The sequence below is a fragment of the Triturus cristatus genome, chromosome 12, assembly GCF_964204655.1.
Source record: "Triturus cristatus chromosome 12, aTriCri1.1, whole genome shotgun sequence".
Classification (NCBI taxonomy): domain Eukaryota; kingdom Metazoa; phylum Chordata; class Amphibia; order Caudata; family Salamandridae; genus Triturus; species Triturus cristatus.
The window spans coordinates 468,779,936-468,797,540 of NC_140595.1; the positions used below are offsets into that span (position 1 = coordinate 468,779,936).

The window sequence follows — 17,605 nt, forward strand, 5'->3', positions numbered from 1 at the left end:
GAATACTGCAAGCCATGCTTGTTGTTGCATTGTTGAAATCTTTTATCTCTATGCTCTGTACACTCTCTGTATTGATATATTTTTTTTTATGTTGATGTATGTAATGTCACACATCAAGTCATGAGTTGCGTTGGGGAAAATTATTGCATAGCTAAACAAAATATACTTTCAGTGTTTTCTAGGTTTTAGAGCACAATAGTAACACCCTTTAACCCCCATACCGTTACCCTGCCACTACACCCCGCCATCCCCACAAACTAACGATTATTCAGGGAGAAACGTGAAAGGCGAGGGTGGAGAGCTGCATTTCAGAACTTAGAGCTCACTACTAAGCCACTGTGTTGAGTAGGAAGTTTTCAATGAGCATATATAACAGAAATGTAAAAGTACAGCAAGCCTTATTGAGCAGCCTTATAGTAGCATCCCTGGCAGTATAAGGCTGTGTTGTTCTATCACTAAAGGCTACACTCAGTAACCTCAAAGTACCACCATACTAATAATGGCAAATCGAGAATACTCCTAAAAATTCTGTTTACCCATATATGTACAAAAATACAAGAGAGGCTGCAGCAAAAAGCAGGCCTTTTGCTTCTCCTCGTGGTATTGAAGCATTAAGTGCAAATAGTTAACAAGCATTTTTAAATAACTTATGAGGTAGTTTCGTCATACTTTTAAAGACCAATAAATTGCGATTTTATTTTTCGACTATTTCTAATTGTTGTTTTTTTTTGTCTCTAAATATTTTTTCAGTGTCCAAACACACAGAGGTGAGGTTATGCTCAATGGAGGGAAATAAATACAGCGTCTATCTTTATGTAACAACACAGGATGTAACGGTGAGTTTATAAAAATGTGTGTTATATTAACATAAGAGTACTGTTTATATTGTTAAATGGACTTGTCTTCCAATGTAATTAAGGAAACTTTGTATTTCTTTTTTAAAAACCCACAGTCTTTTTTAGAATAGGAACTCGATTTGCTTTTTTTCAAAATGCTCAGAGGAGAGGGCCAACCAGAGAATTGTTACTCTATTTTCAGTGAAAACGTTTTTCTAGTTGATCGCTCTTAGTCTGTACTGTTAGTCTTATCTTATAGAGACATCTAGCTGCAGATTTCTTAACTTTTGCATTTTCTCCAGACGCCAGTCTGCATCTGAAAAATTTTCAGCAGTACCTCTGAGCACCAGGTCCATGATGTCGACTCTGGTCATGACGTCAGTGGAGCGATATAAGTCCCCTCCCGCGCACGGACATCAGTTTCTTCTTGTCCGTGTTGCAGCGCGGATCCGGAAGAGTGTTCCCTCAGGTTTTTTTTAATGTTTTGGCCTACTTCAACGCATTTTTGCGTCAGGCGACAGTGTACCTATGCCTTCGGGTTTTAAGTTGTGTATGACCTGTACTCGACATGTCATCTAATGATCCCATACCATCTGCATGTGGTGCCCGGGAGAGGACCACAACTCCCAGGAGTCCAGCGCCTGTAAGCAGCTGAAGCCTAAGGCCTTGAGGGAAAGGCAGATCATTTTGTTGACGGCACGGCTCTCCCGGTCGGAGTCCTGGTGACATCGTTCTCCTTCTGAGGATCCTGCCTGGGGCAGTTCAAGGAGCCGTTCCCATGTGCGCCGCTCACCCAAGTTGTGAAAATCCTGTCATAAGGGATCAAGGTCATGGAGGCCTTCAGCCTCTCTGCATCGTGACGTAGTTGCTGATAGCTCCCGTTCCTTACCGGAGGATGTAGCACTGGAGTCGACCCGAGCCCCCCTCCTTATCCTGAAACCATGGACGACTATGACCCAGATGCAGGCATATTTCATGCCCTACAGGCCTTTTTTGGGTCCATGCCTCCCCCTGGAGCGCTCTCGGTCCCTAAGGAGGTAGGGAGTACTCGGACTGGAAACACACTGGCTGGTTCGCCCTTGGCACTGGTCAAAGACTTCGACTGCATGTCTGGAGTCACTGTGGTGTCGGTGCACAGCCCGGTGCGGCTTCCAGTAGTACTGGATACAATGCCCCATGACGTCTGTCGACACTGGAGGCACTGCCCATAGCCACTGCAGTAGCTTTATCTTATCCTTTGCATTCTGAGGATTAAGCTGACTCTATTGCTGTTTTTCCAGCATTGCAAGGTGGCTCAGCTGACGCCTGTGACGGTCTTGTTAACTTATAGGAGGTTCTTGGGCTGCATTGGGTGCGGATTGTAGTCTACAACCCTCACCTATTTATGATCTGCTTTCTCCGCCACGATTGGCGATAGAGGCTAGTGCAGCTTTTGCTGAGTTTATAAAGAGAGCTGCCAAGGTCTTGAAATTGCATCTTCCTTAAGTGATTTTGTCATCTGATCCCTTATTGTATCTGCATCACCAGGGTGTCACAGGTGTTGAACCCTTACTACCTTATGGGGAGTCTCTGTATGATATTCTCCTGGGAACTTGGGCGAGGTCAGTATCAGGTGTTCCTGTTGATCGTGTGATTTCCCATCGCGATTGTCCTGCTCCGCATAACCCTGCTTGTCTTTCTCGACACCCTACTGCTTAAGGATTTGTCGTGCAAGCTGCTTCGACTTCGCCAAATCTAGATGTTTCTCCTTTACTTCCACCATGTAGAGAATCTAGGTGGTTAGATCTGTGTGGCTGGAATATCTCTGTGTTGAATAGTTCAGTCTTGAGGTTGTTAAATAAGTCTAGTGTCTTAGGGTTTCATATGCTTTGTGGGACTCGGTCACCCATCTGCTTGCTTCTCTTCCAGAGGGTGTCTGGGCTGAAATCTTTCAGCTTGCTCAACATGGCCTCGAGATGGCAAAGTTTAATATTAAGTCGGCAATGGGGTTCACTGATTCTGTTGGCAGAGGTATGGCTCGATCTGTTGCTATCCATAGACAAGCTTGGTCACGTGAGTCAAAATTCCCCGATAATGTTCTGGAGCACTTGAAATATATGTCCTTTGATGGTGTTTATTTGACAGCGATGCGTCTCATGGCTGGTCACTTGTAGTTTGACCATATCACAGCTTTTGCTTAACTTTTATATAGCCACGTTCGTGGATCTTTAGGTTTAAGGAGTTAAATCCTGCCTCTGCTGCTGTTGCACTTTGTGGTGTTGAAGTATTAAGCACTACTTCTTTCTTACAGCGAGTGTCTGATTCTGGATTTGACCATTTTAATCTCCGGATTGTCTTTGCAGCTGTGAAGCTGGTTTTTTCTTTTCTTTTACTCTGAGGAGCTTAGTCGCAGGAGTTCATACCCTTTTTGAGGGTATATGTCTTACTCTACGTGGAGTATTGGTTTGCTATTCTATATCTCTTTAGGTGTACTACTTTATTTGTTTACTATTAAATGCTTTTCTGCGAGTACCCTGTTTTGTGTGGGCATCACTCAGCTTTACAACTTAGTTCTGCTTGGACTTCGTTATATGCTCTTTTAAGGGCTATTGTGAGTGAATAGTCGTTTTTTTTTCTCTTGTGATGCCGTTTTTGGAGTTCTGTTTCATTGACATGCCTCTCTGGTTTTTCTCAGCCAGGGTTATCAGTGCAATTCATTTTCTCTTCTTGAGTGGACTGCATAATTATTACAAGTGCTTCAAATTTTGAAGATTTGTGATGGTAAATTTGAAGTTTATAGTGTGTTCTTTGGAAAACACAAGTTAGTGGCCTCCTTCTTTGTGGCACAGTATAGGTAATTTCTTTGTTCAATTTTAGGAACATGGCGGTGTGAACTCTGTATCTTAAGTTTCTGAAACAGGTATGGCTGTTTTCGGTCTACATTTCATAGTAGGAGTTTTTAGGCTTGATAGAAAGCTGCTCTTGTTCTACTACAATGATTTTTTGCATCTGGCTGAAGGTTAGATATTACCTGTCCTCTTGAGTATGTATCTAATTTTCCTAGTGTTTAATAGTCCTTGAGAAATCATGGCTGTTGCTTGAAGTTTTTATATCTATCTATCTATCTATCTATCTATCTATCTATCTATCTATCTATCTATCTATCTATCTATCTATCTATCTATATCTATCTATCTATCTATCTATCTATCTATCTATCTATCCCTCTATCTCTCTAGCTCTCTAGCTCTCTAGCTATCTCTATCTCTATCTCTATCTCTATCGCTCGCTATCTCTAGCTCTATCTCTAGCTCTATCTCTATCTCTAGCTCTATCTCTAGCTCTATCTCTATCTCTATCTCGCTCGCTATCTCTAGCTCTATCTCTATCTCTAGCTCTATCTCTAGCTCTATCTCTAGCTCTATCTCTAGCTCTAGCTCTAGCTCTAGCTCTAGCTCTAGCTCTATCTCTAGCTCTATCTCTAGCTCTATCTCTAGCTCTATCTCTAGCTCTATCTCTAGCTCTATCTCTAGCTCTATCTCTAGCTCTATCTCTAGCTCTATCTCTAGCTCTATCTCTAGCTCTATCTCTAGCTCTATCTCTAGCTCTATCTCTAGCTCTATCTCTAGCTCTATCTCTAGCTCTATCTCTAGCTCTATCTCTAGCTCTATCTCTAGCTCTATCTCTAGCTCTATCTCTAGCTCTATCTCTAGCTCTATCTCTAGCTCTATCTCTAGCTCTATCTCTAGCTCTATCTCTAGCTCTATCTCTAGCTCTATCTCTAGCTCTATCTCTCGCTCTATCTCTCGCTCTATCTCTCGCTCTATCTCTCGCTCTATCTCTCGCTCTATCTCTCGCTCTATCTCTCGCTCTATCTCTCGCTCTATCTCTCGCTCTATCTCTCGCTCTATCTCTCGCTCTATCTCTCGCTCTATCTCTCGCTCTATCTCTCGCTCTATCTCTCGCTCTATCTCTCGCTCTATCTCTCGCTCTATCTCTCGCTCTATCTCTCGCTCTATCTCTCGCTCTATCTCTCGCTCTATCTCTCGCTCTATCTCTCGCTCTATCTCTCGCTCTATCTCTCGCTCTATCTCTCGCTCTATCTCTCGCTCTATCGCTCGCTCTATCGCTCGCTCTATCGCTCGCTCTATCGCTCGCTCTATCGCTCGCTCGCTCGCTCGCTCGCTCGCTCGCTCGCTCGCTCGCTCGCTCGCTCTATCTAGCTCGCTCGCTCTCTCGCTCGCTCTAGCTCGCTCGCTCGCTCGCTCGCTCTAGCTCGCTCGCTCGCTCGCTCGCTCTATCTAGCTCGCTCGCTCGCTCGCTCGCTCTATCTAGCTCGCTCGCTCTATCTAGCTCGCTCGCTCTATCTAGCTCGCTCGCTCTATCTCTCGCTCGCTCTATCTCTCGCTCGCTCGCTCTATCTAGCTCGCTCGCTCGCTCTCTCGCTCGCTCGCTCTATCTAGCTCGCTCTCTCGCTCTATCTAGCTCGCTCTAGCGCTCTCTCGCTCTATAGCGCTCTCTCGCTCTATAGCGCTCTCTCGCTCTATAGCGCTCTCTCGCTCTATAGCGCTCTCTCGCTCTATAGCGCTCTCTCGCTCTATAGCGCTCTCTCGCTCTATCGCGCTCTCTCGCTCTATAGCGCTCTCTCGCTCTATCGCTCTCTCTCGCTCTCTCGCTCTCTCTCGCTCTCTCTCGCTCTATAGCTCTCTCTCTCTCTCTCGCTCTATAGCTCGCTCTCTCTCTCTCGCTCTCTCACTCTATAGCTCGCTCTCTCTCTCTCGCTCTCTCACTCTATAGCTCGCTCTCTCTCTCTCGCTCTCTCACTCTATAGCTCGCTCTCTCTCTCTCGCTCTCTCACTCTATAGCTCTCTCTCTCTCGCTCTCTCGCTCTATAGCTCTATAGCTCGCTCTCTCTCGCTCTCTCGCTCTATAGCTCTATAGCTCGCTCTCTCTCGCTCTCTCGCTCTCTCTCGCTCTCTCTCGCTCTCTCTCGCTCTCTCGCTCTATAGCTCTCTCTCTCTCTCTCGCTCTATAGCTCTCTCTCTCTCTCTCGCTCTATAGCTCGCTCTCTCTCTCTCGCTCTCTCACTCTATAGCTCGCTCTCTCTCTCTCGCTCTCTCACTCTATAGCTCGCTCTCTCTCTCTCGCTCTCTCACTCTATAGCTCTCTCTCTCTCGCTCTCTCGCTCTATAGCTCTATAGCTCGCTCTCTCTCGCTCTCTCGCTCTATAGCTCTATAGCTCGCTCTCTCTCGCTCTCTCGCTCTATAGCTCGCTCTCTCGCTCTATAGCTCGCTCTCGCTCGCTCTCTCGCTCTATAGCGCTCTCGCTCTATAGCTCGCGCTCTCTCGCTCTCTCGCTCTCTCGCTCTATAGCTCGCGCTCTCTCGCTCTATAGCTCGCTCTCTCGCTCTATAGCTCGCGCTCTCTCGCTCTATAGCTCGCTCTCTCGCTCTATAGCTCGCTCTCTCTCGCTCTCTCTCGCTCTCTCTCGCTCTCTCGCTCTATAGCTCTCTCTCGCTCTATAGCTCGCTCTCTCTCGCTCTCTCTCGCTCTCTCTCGCTCTCTCGCTCTATAGCTCTCTCTCGCTCTCTCTCTCGCGCTCTCGCTCTATAGCTCGCTCTCTCGCTCTCTCTCGCTCTCTCTCGCTCTCTCTCGCTCTCTCTCGCTCTCTCTCGCTCTCTCTCGCTCTCTCGCTCTCTCGCTCTCTCGCTCTCTCGCTCTCTCGCTCGCTCTCTCTCGCTCTCTCTCGCTCTATAGCTCGCTCTCTCTCGCTCTCTCGCTCTCTCGCTCGCTCTCTCTCGCTCTCTCGCTCTATAGCTCTCTCTCTCTCGCTCTCTCGCTCTATAGCTCGCTCGCTCTCTCGCTCTCTCGCTCTATAGCTCGCTCTCTCTCGCTCTATAGCTCTCTCTCTCGCTCTCTCGCTCTATAGCTCGCTCTCTCTCGCTCTCTCGCTCTATAGCTCGCTCTCTCTCGCTCTCTCGCTCTATAGCTCGCTCTCTCTCGCTCTCTCGCTCTATAGCTCTCTCTCTCTCGCTCTCTCTCGCTCTATAGCTCTCTCTCTCTCGCTCTCTCGCTCTATAGCTCGCTCTCTCGCTCTATAGCTCTATAGCTCTCGCTCTCTCTCGCTCTATAGCTCTCTCTCGCTCTCTCTCGCTCTATAGCTCTCTCTCTCGCTCTCTCTCGCTCTATAGCTCTCTCTCTCGCTCTCTCTCGCTCTATAGCTCTCTCTCTCGCTCTCTCTCTCGCTCTATAGCTCTCTCTCTCGCTCTCTCTCTCGCTCTATAGCTCTCTCTCGCTCTCTCTCGCTCTATAGCTCTCTCGCTCTCTCTCGCTCTATAGCTCTCTCTCGCTCGCTCTATAGCTCTCTCGCTCTCTCTCGCTCGCTCTATAGCTCTCTCGCTCTCTCTCGCTCGCTCTATAGCTCTCTCGCTCTCTCTCGCTCGCTCTATAGCTCTATAGCTCTCTCTCGCTCTCTCTCGCTCTATAGCTCTCTCTCGCTCTCTCTCGCTCTATAGCTCTCTCTCGCTCTCTCGCTCTATAGCTCTCTCTCGCTCTCTCTCGCTCTATAGCTCTCTCGCGCTCTATAGCTCTCTCGCGCTCTATAGCTCTCTCGCGCTCTATAGCTCTCTCGCGCTCTATAGCTCTCTCGCGCTCTATAGCTCTCTCGCGCTCTATAGCTCTCTCGCGCTCTATAGCTCTCTCGCGCTCTATAGCTCTCTCGCGCTCTATAGCTCTCTCGCGCTCTATAGCTCTCTCGCGCTCTATAGCTCTCTCGCGCTCTATAGCTCTCTCGCGCTCTATAGCTCTCTCGCGCTCTATAGCTCTCTCGCGCTCTATAGCTCTCTCGCGCTCTATAGCTCTCTCGCGCTCTATAGCTCTCTCGCGCTCTATAGCTCTCTCGCGCTCTATAGCTCTCTCGCGCTCTATAGCTCTCTCGCGCTCTATAGCTCTCTCGCGCTCTATAGCTCTCTCGCGCTCTATAGCTCTCTCGCGCTCTATAGCTCTCTCGCGCTCTATAGCTCTCTCGCGCTCTATAGCTCTCTCGCGCTCTATAGCTCTCTCGCGCTCTATAGCTCTCTCGCGCTCTATAGCTCTCTCGCGCTCTATAGCTCTCTCGCGCTCTATAGCTCTCTCGCGCTCTATAGCTCTCTCGCGCTCTCTCTCGCTCTCTCTCGCTCTATAGCTCTCTCGTTCTATAGCTCTCTCTCGTTCTATAGCTCTCTCTCGCTCTATAGCTCTCTCTCGCTCTCTCTCGCTCTATAGCTCTAATTTTGTTTTGCAGTGTGCTTGTTACTGACCAGGATTCATTTTATGTACGATTTCTTTTTAATGTTTTGATTTTTCTTTGATATATTTTTGTACTGCACAAATAGGTGCATTTCTTTTTTCAATATTATCGTAAAGCTCTTTTGAACTGATTTCTCAATTCTACTTAGCAATTAAGTATACAGAGTATACATGGCTGTGTGCATGTGTTACACATATTTGGTCTTCGATAACAAAAAAAAGAAATATTTTATTGTGAGATGTGGTTGCTTCTCTTCTCTTGCTTGCCTTGGTGCTTCGAGCGTGTTCACTGCTCATTCATGTTCAGACTATCGAACATTAGCACTGAAGGCCGTACAGGGACGAGCTTTGTAGATCATTGCGGCCCGGCTATTCATAATGGCCAACGAAATTGTCAGTTGTCGGGCCGCTCGGAGTCTCTGGTTACACATTTATAAATAGATATATTTATATTTCGTGCTGCGCCTCTCGCACTCCTTTCAGACTGGAATAGACTATGGCGGCACCAGGTTGTGGTGCAATCTTTTTTTTTTTTTCGTTCCCTGCACCACCGCCATAGCGCGTTTCGGCCTTTGGGAGGCCTTGATATATAGTTATATGTATATATACATCTTTGTGTCAAAATGTTATACAACTGGCGGCATAATTGATGAATGTCTATATGAGATTCAAAACTGTTTGGTGTCATTGTAGCTTATTAACAGTGCATTATGTAACCTTTGAGTCGCACAAAATTCTTTATACCATGAAGGTATTATTGTTCATCTTTCTTTTGGTGTTCATTCATTATGGTATAATTAGAATGAGTTCTGAGAGTCCTCCTTTTGGATTTTATCAGGACAGTTCTTTCTCTATTTCTTTATTGTCGTGAACAATGGCGATTGCATGATTTTTGTCTTGCACTTGGCCCTTTTGGTTAACGAGTTCTCTGTCCCCTTGAGGGTTAGAGAATGTCTGATAACTAGCAGGTCGTTCTTTAGGGCTTTTCCCCCTTTCCTTCAAGGGTTGATTATTTTGGGCCTGTAGGGGTGATTATTATTTATATATTCTGTGACCGTGATCATGGATTCTATTAAGACCCAAGCTCTTGTTCTGCTATTCCTACGTACACTTAATCAGTTGTTAGTTATGACTGGCTGGTTCTCTTTGAGGACTTTAGTAGGATTAGTTCGCAGACCCTGCTCCAGGAGGGTATAGCTATGGTATTTAATTCAAAAGTTAAGGAATCTGCGGCTAGATGTCTCGATACGTAAAAGTTACTTGCCCTCAGTAACGTAATATCTGGTAGAGACACAGTCTAGCTGCAGATTCTTTAATGCCCTGCCCATCCTACCCACTCTGCAAATGACCTATGAGGTAAGGGTTATACCCTTTTTCAGGACTGGCTTAATATACTTGTGATCACTGTCTCAACTTAGGTTTGGACTCAATAGAACACTTGGCCTGGCCATATAGGTTTTGTTTAGAAGTTGCCATTCCATCCATTTCCAAACGTGTGTGGTCCGCAGAGTGGGGGTGTCTTCTCTTTCATACTGTATCAGACACCAGTGAGCAGTATTGATTTAGTTCTTACTTTGAAAGTTTTTATTTGGTAGCATCACAGCTCGAATTGGCACTATCTCTCTGTCATGTAATGGTGGGATTCAATAAACAGCTTGGTGGTGTTTTTATAGGTTTCGTTTTGCCATTACCAATCCATTCATTACCATTGATGAATGGTCTATAGAGTGTAAGGTTTTCTTCCTATACACAATGGTTAATCACCAAGTGTTCACGCAGTTCTGTGCTCGTTGATTCTATTGGGGTTTTCTTTAAAATCCATGTCTGTTATTAACATACAATTTGATGTTTCTCCTTTGTTTCAAAGATTTTGTTTTTTTAAATAAAAATTTTATTGAAAACAAAATCCACAACATTGCAGCAGTCATGACACTTAATTAGCACCTTCACAGGCAAAGTATACATTCGGGCATGGGAGACGACAAGCGATACACCCAGGGTAGTAAGCATTGAATCAAACCAATCAGTTAAGCATTTCAGAGGTGGTTACATATACATGTTAGGATCGGGGGCCCCCCGTATACAGTATACGAATGGTGGCCTTAGGATTTCAGGTCACCGCGCTTGCCCCCATTTTATCCAGGATAGCCTGTCTCTCCCTTCTAAGTTCCACCGTAGGAGAAATACAGATGTCCCCCGATATTTGTTCCAACGTCCCCACTTGTGATCCCACTTCCTCGGGCAGCCTCGACTTTTGTAGACCGTTTTCTCCGCCACCATGGCTTGATCCATATCAGTGGCCCAAACGCGCAGCGGCGGCATGGTGTCTACCCCCCACTTCTGGGCAATATTCCTTTTAGCAATGGCCCAACCCACCGCCGACCACTCCTGCTCCGCCTGGGTGAGGTCTGTATCTTCCCACACATTAAGGAGGCAGAGCTGAGGAGAGGGGGCGATGGGCTTACCTATGTACCTCGCCATCTGTCGGGTGACTTCTATCCAGTATTGCTGAATAAGGGGACAAGCCCATAAAATATGTAGAAATGTACCTGTCTGGTGACAGTGTCATAGGCAGAGCGCGTCTGGACGTCTTCCCAATTTATACAACAGTTTAGCATCAAAATACACACAGTGCAGAACTTTGAGCTGAACGAGGCGGAGTCGCATCGGTATTGCTGTGAGAAGTTGGCCTGATGTATGATGTCACTAGTTATAGTGTACACCTTATATCCGTCCAAATACCCTTATGGTGATTGGTTGTAAAGTCAACCTTATAGACCAGCTATCCTAGTGGTAGCATGGACAAGAGCAGTCTTAGGCTAAACTCTGAATGGCATGTGAAGCCAGCTGTGATACCATATATAATCCCTTGAATACCAAATGAAAGGACACCACAACAGATATATATATAAAATAAAGTGTATTTATTCTAAGCAAACCCTCAGCACTCTTTATGAGTTTAGAGGTAAGTACAACACAGTCTTATTAAAGCATACAGTAAGTCACACAGGTAAGTAATACAGTTAGGCCCTAGGGGCCACGCAAACCATATACTAAATAAGTGGTATAAGAACCACTGTCACGGAAATAGAATAGGCCTAGGCCTAGGGAATCGCTGGGGCTACACTACACTAGCGTTAGTTAGGGAGTGGGAGGCCCACGGGATTCGTGTGCAGAGTGGAAACACTCACGCGTAATGCGTAAAAGTCAATAGCAATGTTACAGTTTAGAAATAGATAGATTTAGGACACTTCCGGAGTAGCTAGGAAGTTGAGACTTGAAAACTAGACACTAGGATAGTCACTATCCTGATGAGCACCGGAGTACCCAAGTTACCTAGCCCACAGGCTGCGGGTGCATAGGGGTGAAGATGCGTCGTTTTCGTCGTCGACTCCTATGGATGCCTGAAGAAAGATGCTGACAGGCAGTCAGTGAAGAGTGTCCGGTGGATCCCAAGGCTGGGATCAAGAAGAGAAGAAACCTGCAAGCAGAGGGGACCGAGTCAAGGTCACTAGCCAGTGACCACGTGGAACCAGGAAGGAACCAGGCGATGTCGTGAAGAGTTGCAGGTGAAGGTGAAGCTTGTCGCTGCAGCCAGGAGGACCAGGAAGCGTCGAGGACGACCAGGAGGCGAGCTGTCCTACGAAGGCTCTTGCTGTCGGCGGCGTCGAAGTTGGACTAGGACTCACCAAGCCTTGGCAAGCGGAACCCACGAAGAACACAGGACTTGCTTCTGGTGCAGACCAGGAAGGTCTGGGGTGCTTCTTCTTTGCAGAGAAGCGGGAGCCAGTCTGGAGGAGCCAAACCAGCGCAGAAGATTTCAGGATGCGTCGTCACAGAGGCCACTAGCCAGCGGGCAAGCAACCGGACAGACGCGGCAAGCAGGAAAATGCTGAAGGGCCCCACGCAGGACTCGTGGAGTGTGGGGGGCTGATCTTCGGTGCAGATGGTGCTTGGGGTTGGGGCTTCTCAATCCCCGGTGCACAACTTCGAGGGTACCTCAGAAGCTGCGCTGTAAGTTACTAGCCACTTTTCCCAGGTAGCCGGTCCCACGTCGCTCGTCGCCTCCACGGATCTCAGCTCTGCTGCAGATGTGGATGAGGGTCGGAGAAGTCTGGAAGTCAAGGCTCTGGTCGGGCCCTGCAGTCGGTTCCTCGTAGAACGGTTGCAAAGCAAAGGGTAGTCTCTTGATGGTGCCTGTTTGCACAGGGTAGCCACTCCTTGGCTACAAGGGAGATTCTTCAGTCTTCTTCTTTCGTCGAATGTCGAAGGTCCTGAGTTTCTGTTCAGTTTTGCAGGTTCAGGATAATCTATAGTCTTGAGGCCCAACTCCCACTCTTATACTAATCTGGGGGGCTGGGATACCTGCTAGGTCACGCCTTATGGGTGGGACCTGGGAGGGGGTGGTTACACCCACTTCCCTTTGTCCAGTTTCGCGCCAGAGCTGGGGCTGGAGTGCCCCAGCGCCGGTTTGAACTGGACTATGCAAGGAACACCTTGTGTGCCCCAGGCATGTCTCATTCTTTTCAGCCCACCCTGCCCCAATACACTAAAGGCTGTCTGGCGAGGTGCTAGCACCTCCCCAAGCAGGAAACCTATTGTCCAGGCCTCCCTGGCTGGGATCACTCCCAGCAGCAGGAGGTCAGACTTGTGTCTGTGGCAGCAGCATCCATTTTGTGATGCTGAGGCTTTGGTTAGAGATAAACAGCAAAGTAGGATTTTAACATGTCTCTCCCTCTAGAAGGGAGGAATAATATCCTCATCACCAGAAATGGTATGGGGGTATTATTCCAAAGTGTTAGACACCTTACACGACATGTTTTGATAAAGCCAAACCATAGTTACCATAACCGTTTAAGATTATAAGGCACTTTAAGAGTATATGGTAGGCTATATCATAGAACAGCTATAAGGACATGGTTCCGAAAGCTGCAGACAGGCTCAGCTCATGCTAGAGCACCATCTCACATGTTACCAAGCACTCTGCCTCCAGGATTGTTAAGGCCTGCCATAGGAGTGACTGATAGGTACACATGTGTCTATATATAAGGGCAGATATAGGCATACTATATCTAAGCAAGGGGTGATTACACGACCTTGCCCCAGCTGAGTGATCAGCCAGTTGTGTCTGATTGGAAGGCCAGACCAGGGGTGGCATAATACATGCTGCAGCCCCTGGGAGGCCTAGGGTACACCTATGCCCTGGGTACCTAGGGTACACTGTACAGGGTCCAATAAGGTGATCCTTACCAATTGTGTATGTACCTAGGGTACATGGAGTCCATTTTACAGAGAGAGCAGACAGCCTGAGACCCTGAATGGCAGGATCTCAGGCCAACTAAGTCGAAAAACCAGCTAGACACTAGGCAAAAAGTTGGGGGTAACCATAGTCAGATATCCACCTTCCTACAATTGCCACCTCAGGAGGGGAAGCTAGTGCTTCAATCCAGTCCTCGTCGGCTATTTCTCCCAAGTCCGTCTCCCACCTGGCCCTTAATTTCCGCATTGGGTCGGTACGATTATTAATTAACTTCTTATACGTCAAGGAGATAGCCCTGCGGTCCATGGATCCAGCAACAGCCTGTCCTCCAAAGGAGAGGAGTCTGGAAGGGGGGCACCGGCGGGAAGGGCGCCGTCAATAGCATGGCTAATTTGAAGATATCGATAACACACTGAGGGTGCGAGCTGGTATTTAAGCTGAAGCTCCGCGAATGACGCCTTCTTGCCTTTAATCCATACATCCCCCACCGTAGAGATACCAATAAGGTCCCATTTATCGAAACCTGCGCAGGTGCTCAAACGCCCCAGACAATCAGGCTCCCAGAGTGGGGTGGCCTTAGTCAGCCGCCCATACCCACCCATGCGCCGCTGGAGCATGTGCCAGGTTTCCACCGTCCGGGCCGTAGGGCCAGTCAAGCCTAGATTTTTTGGGTTTGAGTATAGTGCCCTGTTATACCCTCCCTTCCCCAAAAGCCAGCGGTCAGTACGGAAGATAGGATCATCGTGAGATCCGAACACCCACTGGTTGACTGCGATCACTTGTGCTGCCTGGTAATAAAGGCGCAAGTCCGGCAAGCCTTTCCCACCATAGTACCAGCCCATAGTCAGTATTTGCATTGCGATTCGCGGCGGCCCAGTATCCCATAACAAACCTCGCAGTGCTGCCTCAATCTTCAAAAAATAGGATTCTGGAATCGGGATGGGCGTATTCTGTAGGGCATAGAGAAAACGGGGGAGGGCTAGCTTCTTAAAGGGCTGCCCGGCCCAGGAGTGTGAGGGGCAATGTCTTCTAATGGACCACATCTGCCCTGAACCGCTGCAATGGGCCCACTAGGTTTTGCTCATGAAATAGGGATGGGTCCAATGTTATGAAGATGCCGAGGTATTGGAAACCCTGTGATGCCACCGGAATGTTATACCCCGGGGACTATGTGGCGGGTCACCCCAGAGGGGGTACATCTGGGATTTGGTTCAGTTGATCTGGTACCCGGAGTGGGCCCCAAAAATATGAAGCACCCGACGGACCGAGCGCGCCGGGGATGCTAGGTACAACGAAATATCGTCCGCATATAAAGAAAGACGTTCTTCATGATCTGCTGTCCATTTAAGGCCTCTGATTTCAGGGTCACTCCGGATCCAGACCGCGAGTGGCTCAAGTGCCAAGGCAAAAAGAAGTGGCGACCGTGGACAGCCCAGTCTCGTGCCACGGCATAGGGAGAAGGAGCTCGAACGGTGGTTAACTGATACATGGGCAAGTTATATAGCTGTCTGATCCATCCGATCAGCCGGGGACCCAACCCCACACGATCCAGCACAGCGAAGAGATACTCTCACGCCACCGTATCAAACGCCATTTTGGCATCAAACGCGAGCAAAAGTGCTTCTTCTTGGAGTGTTGCAGCACGGCCCAGTGCCCCGTGAACACAGCGCAAATTATGTGCAGTATTACGGCCTGGCATGAATCCCGACTGGTCCGGATGGATCAATGCAGTGAGATATGGAAGCATACGATTGGCCAGCAGTTTGGCCAAAATTTTGGCCTCGACTGATCAGGGAAATGGGTCGGTACGATGCACACTCGTCCTCTGGTTTACCGGGTTTGCGGATTACCACTATGGTGGCGGTGCGGATATCGGCTGGGAGGACGCCAGTCTCATAACACTCATTATACAAATTCAGCAAGCTGGGCGCAAGTTTCAGAGCCATAGATTTCAGGAGTTCTATCGGGATTCTGTTGGGGCCCATGGCCTTGCCGGACCGGATGTCTCTAATGGCTTTTTGAATGTCCTCAATTGAAATATCAACCTCCAGAGCCTCCTTATCTTGCTGGGAAACACAGCACATTTCAATAGTGGCAAGGAGGTCTGCCGCCCATCGTGCCTGTGAGTTCTGCGGCGGAGTATATATTTGCTCATAATACTTTGCAAACGTTTCGGCAATGTACTGTACACCATCCGGCCCTTTGATCGCGCCCACCCACCGTGCAGCCAATTCCTTACGTTCCAGCCATGCCAACAGTTTACTGGTGCGTTCACCCAGCTCATATATTCTGTGCCGGGTAGCAAGGGTGCGACGGTTGGCATCTTCAAAGAGCAGTTGCCTATAATCCTGTCTCTTGATATTAAGTATGGGTTGGGTCTCGTGGGTGGGGGTATGCGAAACACCGTGCTCTAGGTGTAGTATCTCCGCCTCCAACTCGCTAACTCGTCGCTTACGTTCAGCCCTGTGTCCCACTATCATGGACAACGCCCGTCCCTTGATAACTGCTCCGTAAGCGCCCCATAGCGTTATCGCCGACGCCACCGACCCCGTGTTTTCTTCAAAATAGTGATCAGTGTCTTGCCGCAAGGTATCTCTAATGTGTGGGATTTTCAGCAACCAGGGCTGAATCATGATGGTGTCAGGTTGCCGTACCTGACTGGCTCCGAAGATATATTTTACCGGGGAGTGGTCGGATATCCCACGTGCTAAGCTCGTGGACTCAGTGAAGTGTTGGATATGTTGCGCCTGTGTGAACAGGTAGTCAAGTCGTGAGTGACTGCCATGAACACCAGATTGAAAAAGTGTGTCTCGGGGATGTGACCATCTCCAGATGTCTACCAGGCCGAACGCATGTGTAAAATTGCGCAGTTGCGAGCCCTGCGGAGCTTCCCGTCGGGGCGGAGTGCGATCTATGACACCGTCCATCGTCAAGTTAAAGTCGCCGCCCACAACCAGGGCACCCTCAGGCAAGGTCATCAAGAGTGTCCCCACATCTGCTAGGGTCTGGCGCTGAAGGCCCGGTGGTGCATACACTGAGAGCAAATTGAGGACCCTCCCAGCTACCTGAACAAGCAACATACCTACCCTGCGGTTCAGTCCGTGTAGTGTGAATCACATAGGGGCAACCCTTACGTAGGAGGATCCCCACCCCTATGGATCCCGAGGTAAAGCCAGAATGCGCTACCATACGATACCCCTTTCTGTCCAGGGCCTGACAGGAGTTACCTATGAGGTGCGTTTCTTGGAGCAACACCACGTCTAATCGGTGCCGATGAATATATTGTTGCACTATACCCCGTTTGATTTTGTCGCCCAGCCCATTGATGTTCCAGGTCATTAGGCTAAGTCCCTGAGTCATAGCCATAAGATCCCAACAGTAGCATGCTAGTATGGTCGGAGTGACCATTGCAGAGAGGTCCTTTAGCCTCCACCCTAAATACAGCACCAGCCACCACCTCGCCCTTCATGAAGACGAAGGAGATGAGACCAGGAGCCTGTAGGTAAGTACTCTGTGCCACATATTGATAAAGAATTCCATTTAGTACTGCTGCAAGAAAACAATAAAATACAACCCCCCCAAACAAACGAAATCAAACAAAGCAGCACCCCTGAAAAGGCATCTCCCACCCTGCCTCCCTGCATATCGGGACTAGAACCGCCCGCCTCCCCCAACATGCAGAGCGCCTGTCGCCCCCCATGAACAATTCGAGGAAACGTGTGCCGCCCCACTCCCATCATATTAACTGACATCGCATAGGATCCGTCCCCCCCCCCCCCCCCCCCCCCCCCCCGACCACATCCCTACTAGGAAAGAAAATTCTTAGCACTGCTTGGATTGCCAGAGCCACTCCAAACCAGCCCCATCATAGCGGCATATGTCACTTCCGTGTCTATCTAGAAAACAGTTCTAACGAATAAGTATACATTTGAGGAAAGCCACTCTACGACTGTGGAAGCCAGTCTATCGTCCCCCCAGTGTCTTCAATGGAGGCCCATGGTGACAACGTACCAAAGGGGTGAACACTCCCCACATCTCGGGGCCCACCCGTACTAGTCATCCTATCATCGTGAGAATATTAGTCCGCCCTCCGACACGTTCCAGGAAGTTCCGATGTGGCCATACAAAACACTATACCATCTTACCAACGTCCAGAATTGGGGTTCCCCAGCTGGGCCCGGGGCATCAGAGTCTGAGCGTGAAGGATAACGCCTTTGCTGGCGCCAATCTTCGGCCTTATCCG

At 48.6% G+C, this 17,605-nt stretch overlaps 1 protein-coding gene across 8 annotated transcripts in view; it reads left to right on the top strand.

Moving 5' to 3' along the window:
* Positions 1-17,605, top strand: part of TDRD12 (tudor domain containing 12) — a 3,486,095-nt gene that overhangs the window by 599,806 nt on the left and 2,868,684 nt on the right. For all 8 annotated transcript variants that reach the window (XM_085639447.1, XM_085639446.1, XM_085639448.1 and 5 more), the window contains one exon: positions 751-836. In XM_085639447.1, the coding sequence (XP_085495573.1) occupies positions 751-836 (86 nt within the window). The remainder of the gene's footprint in view (positions 1-750; positions 837-17,605) is intronic.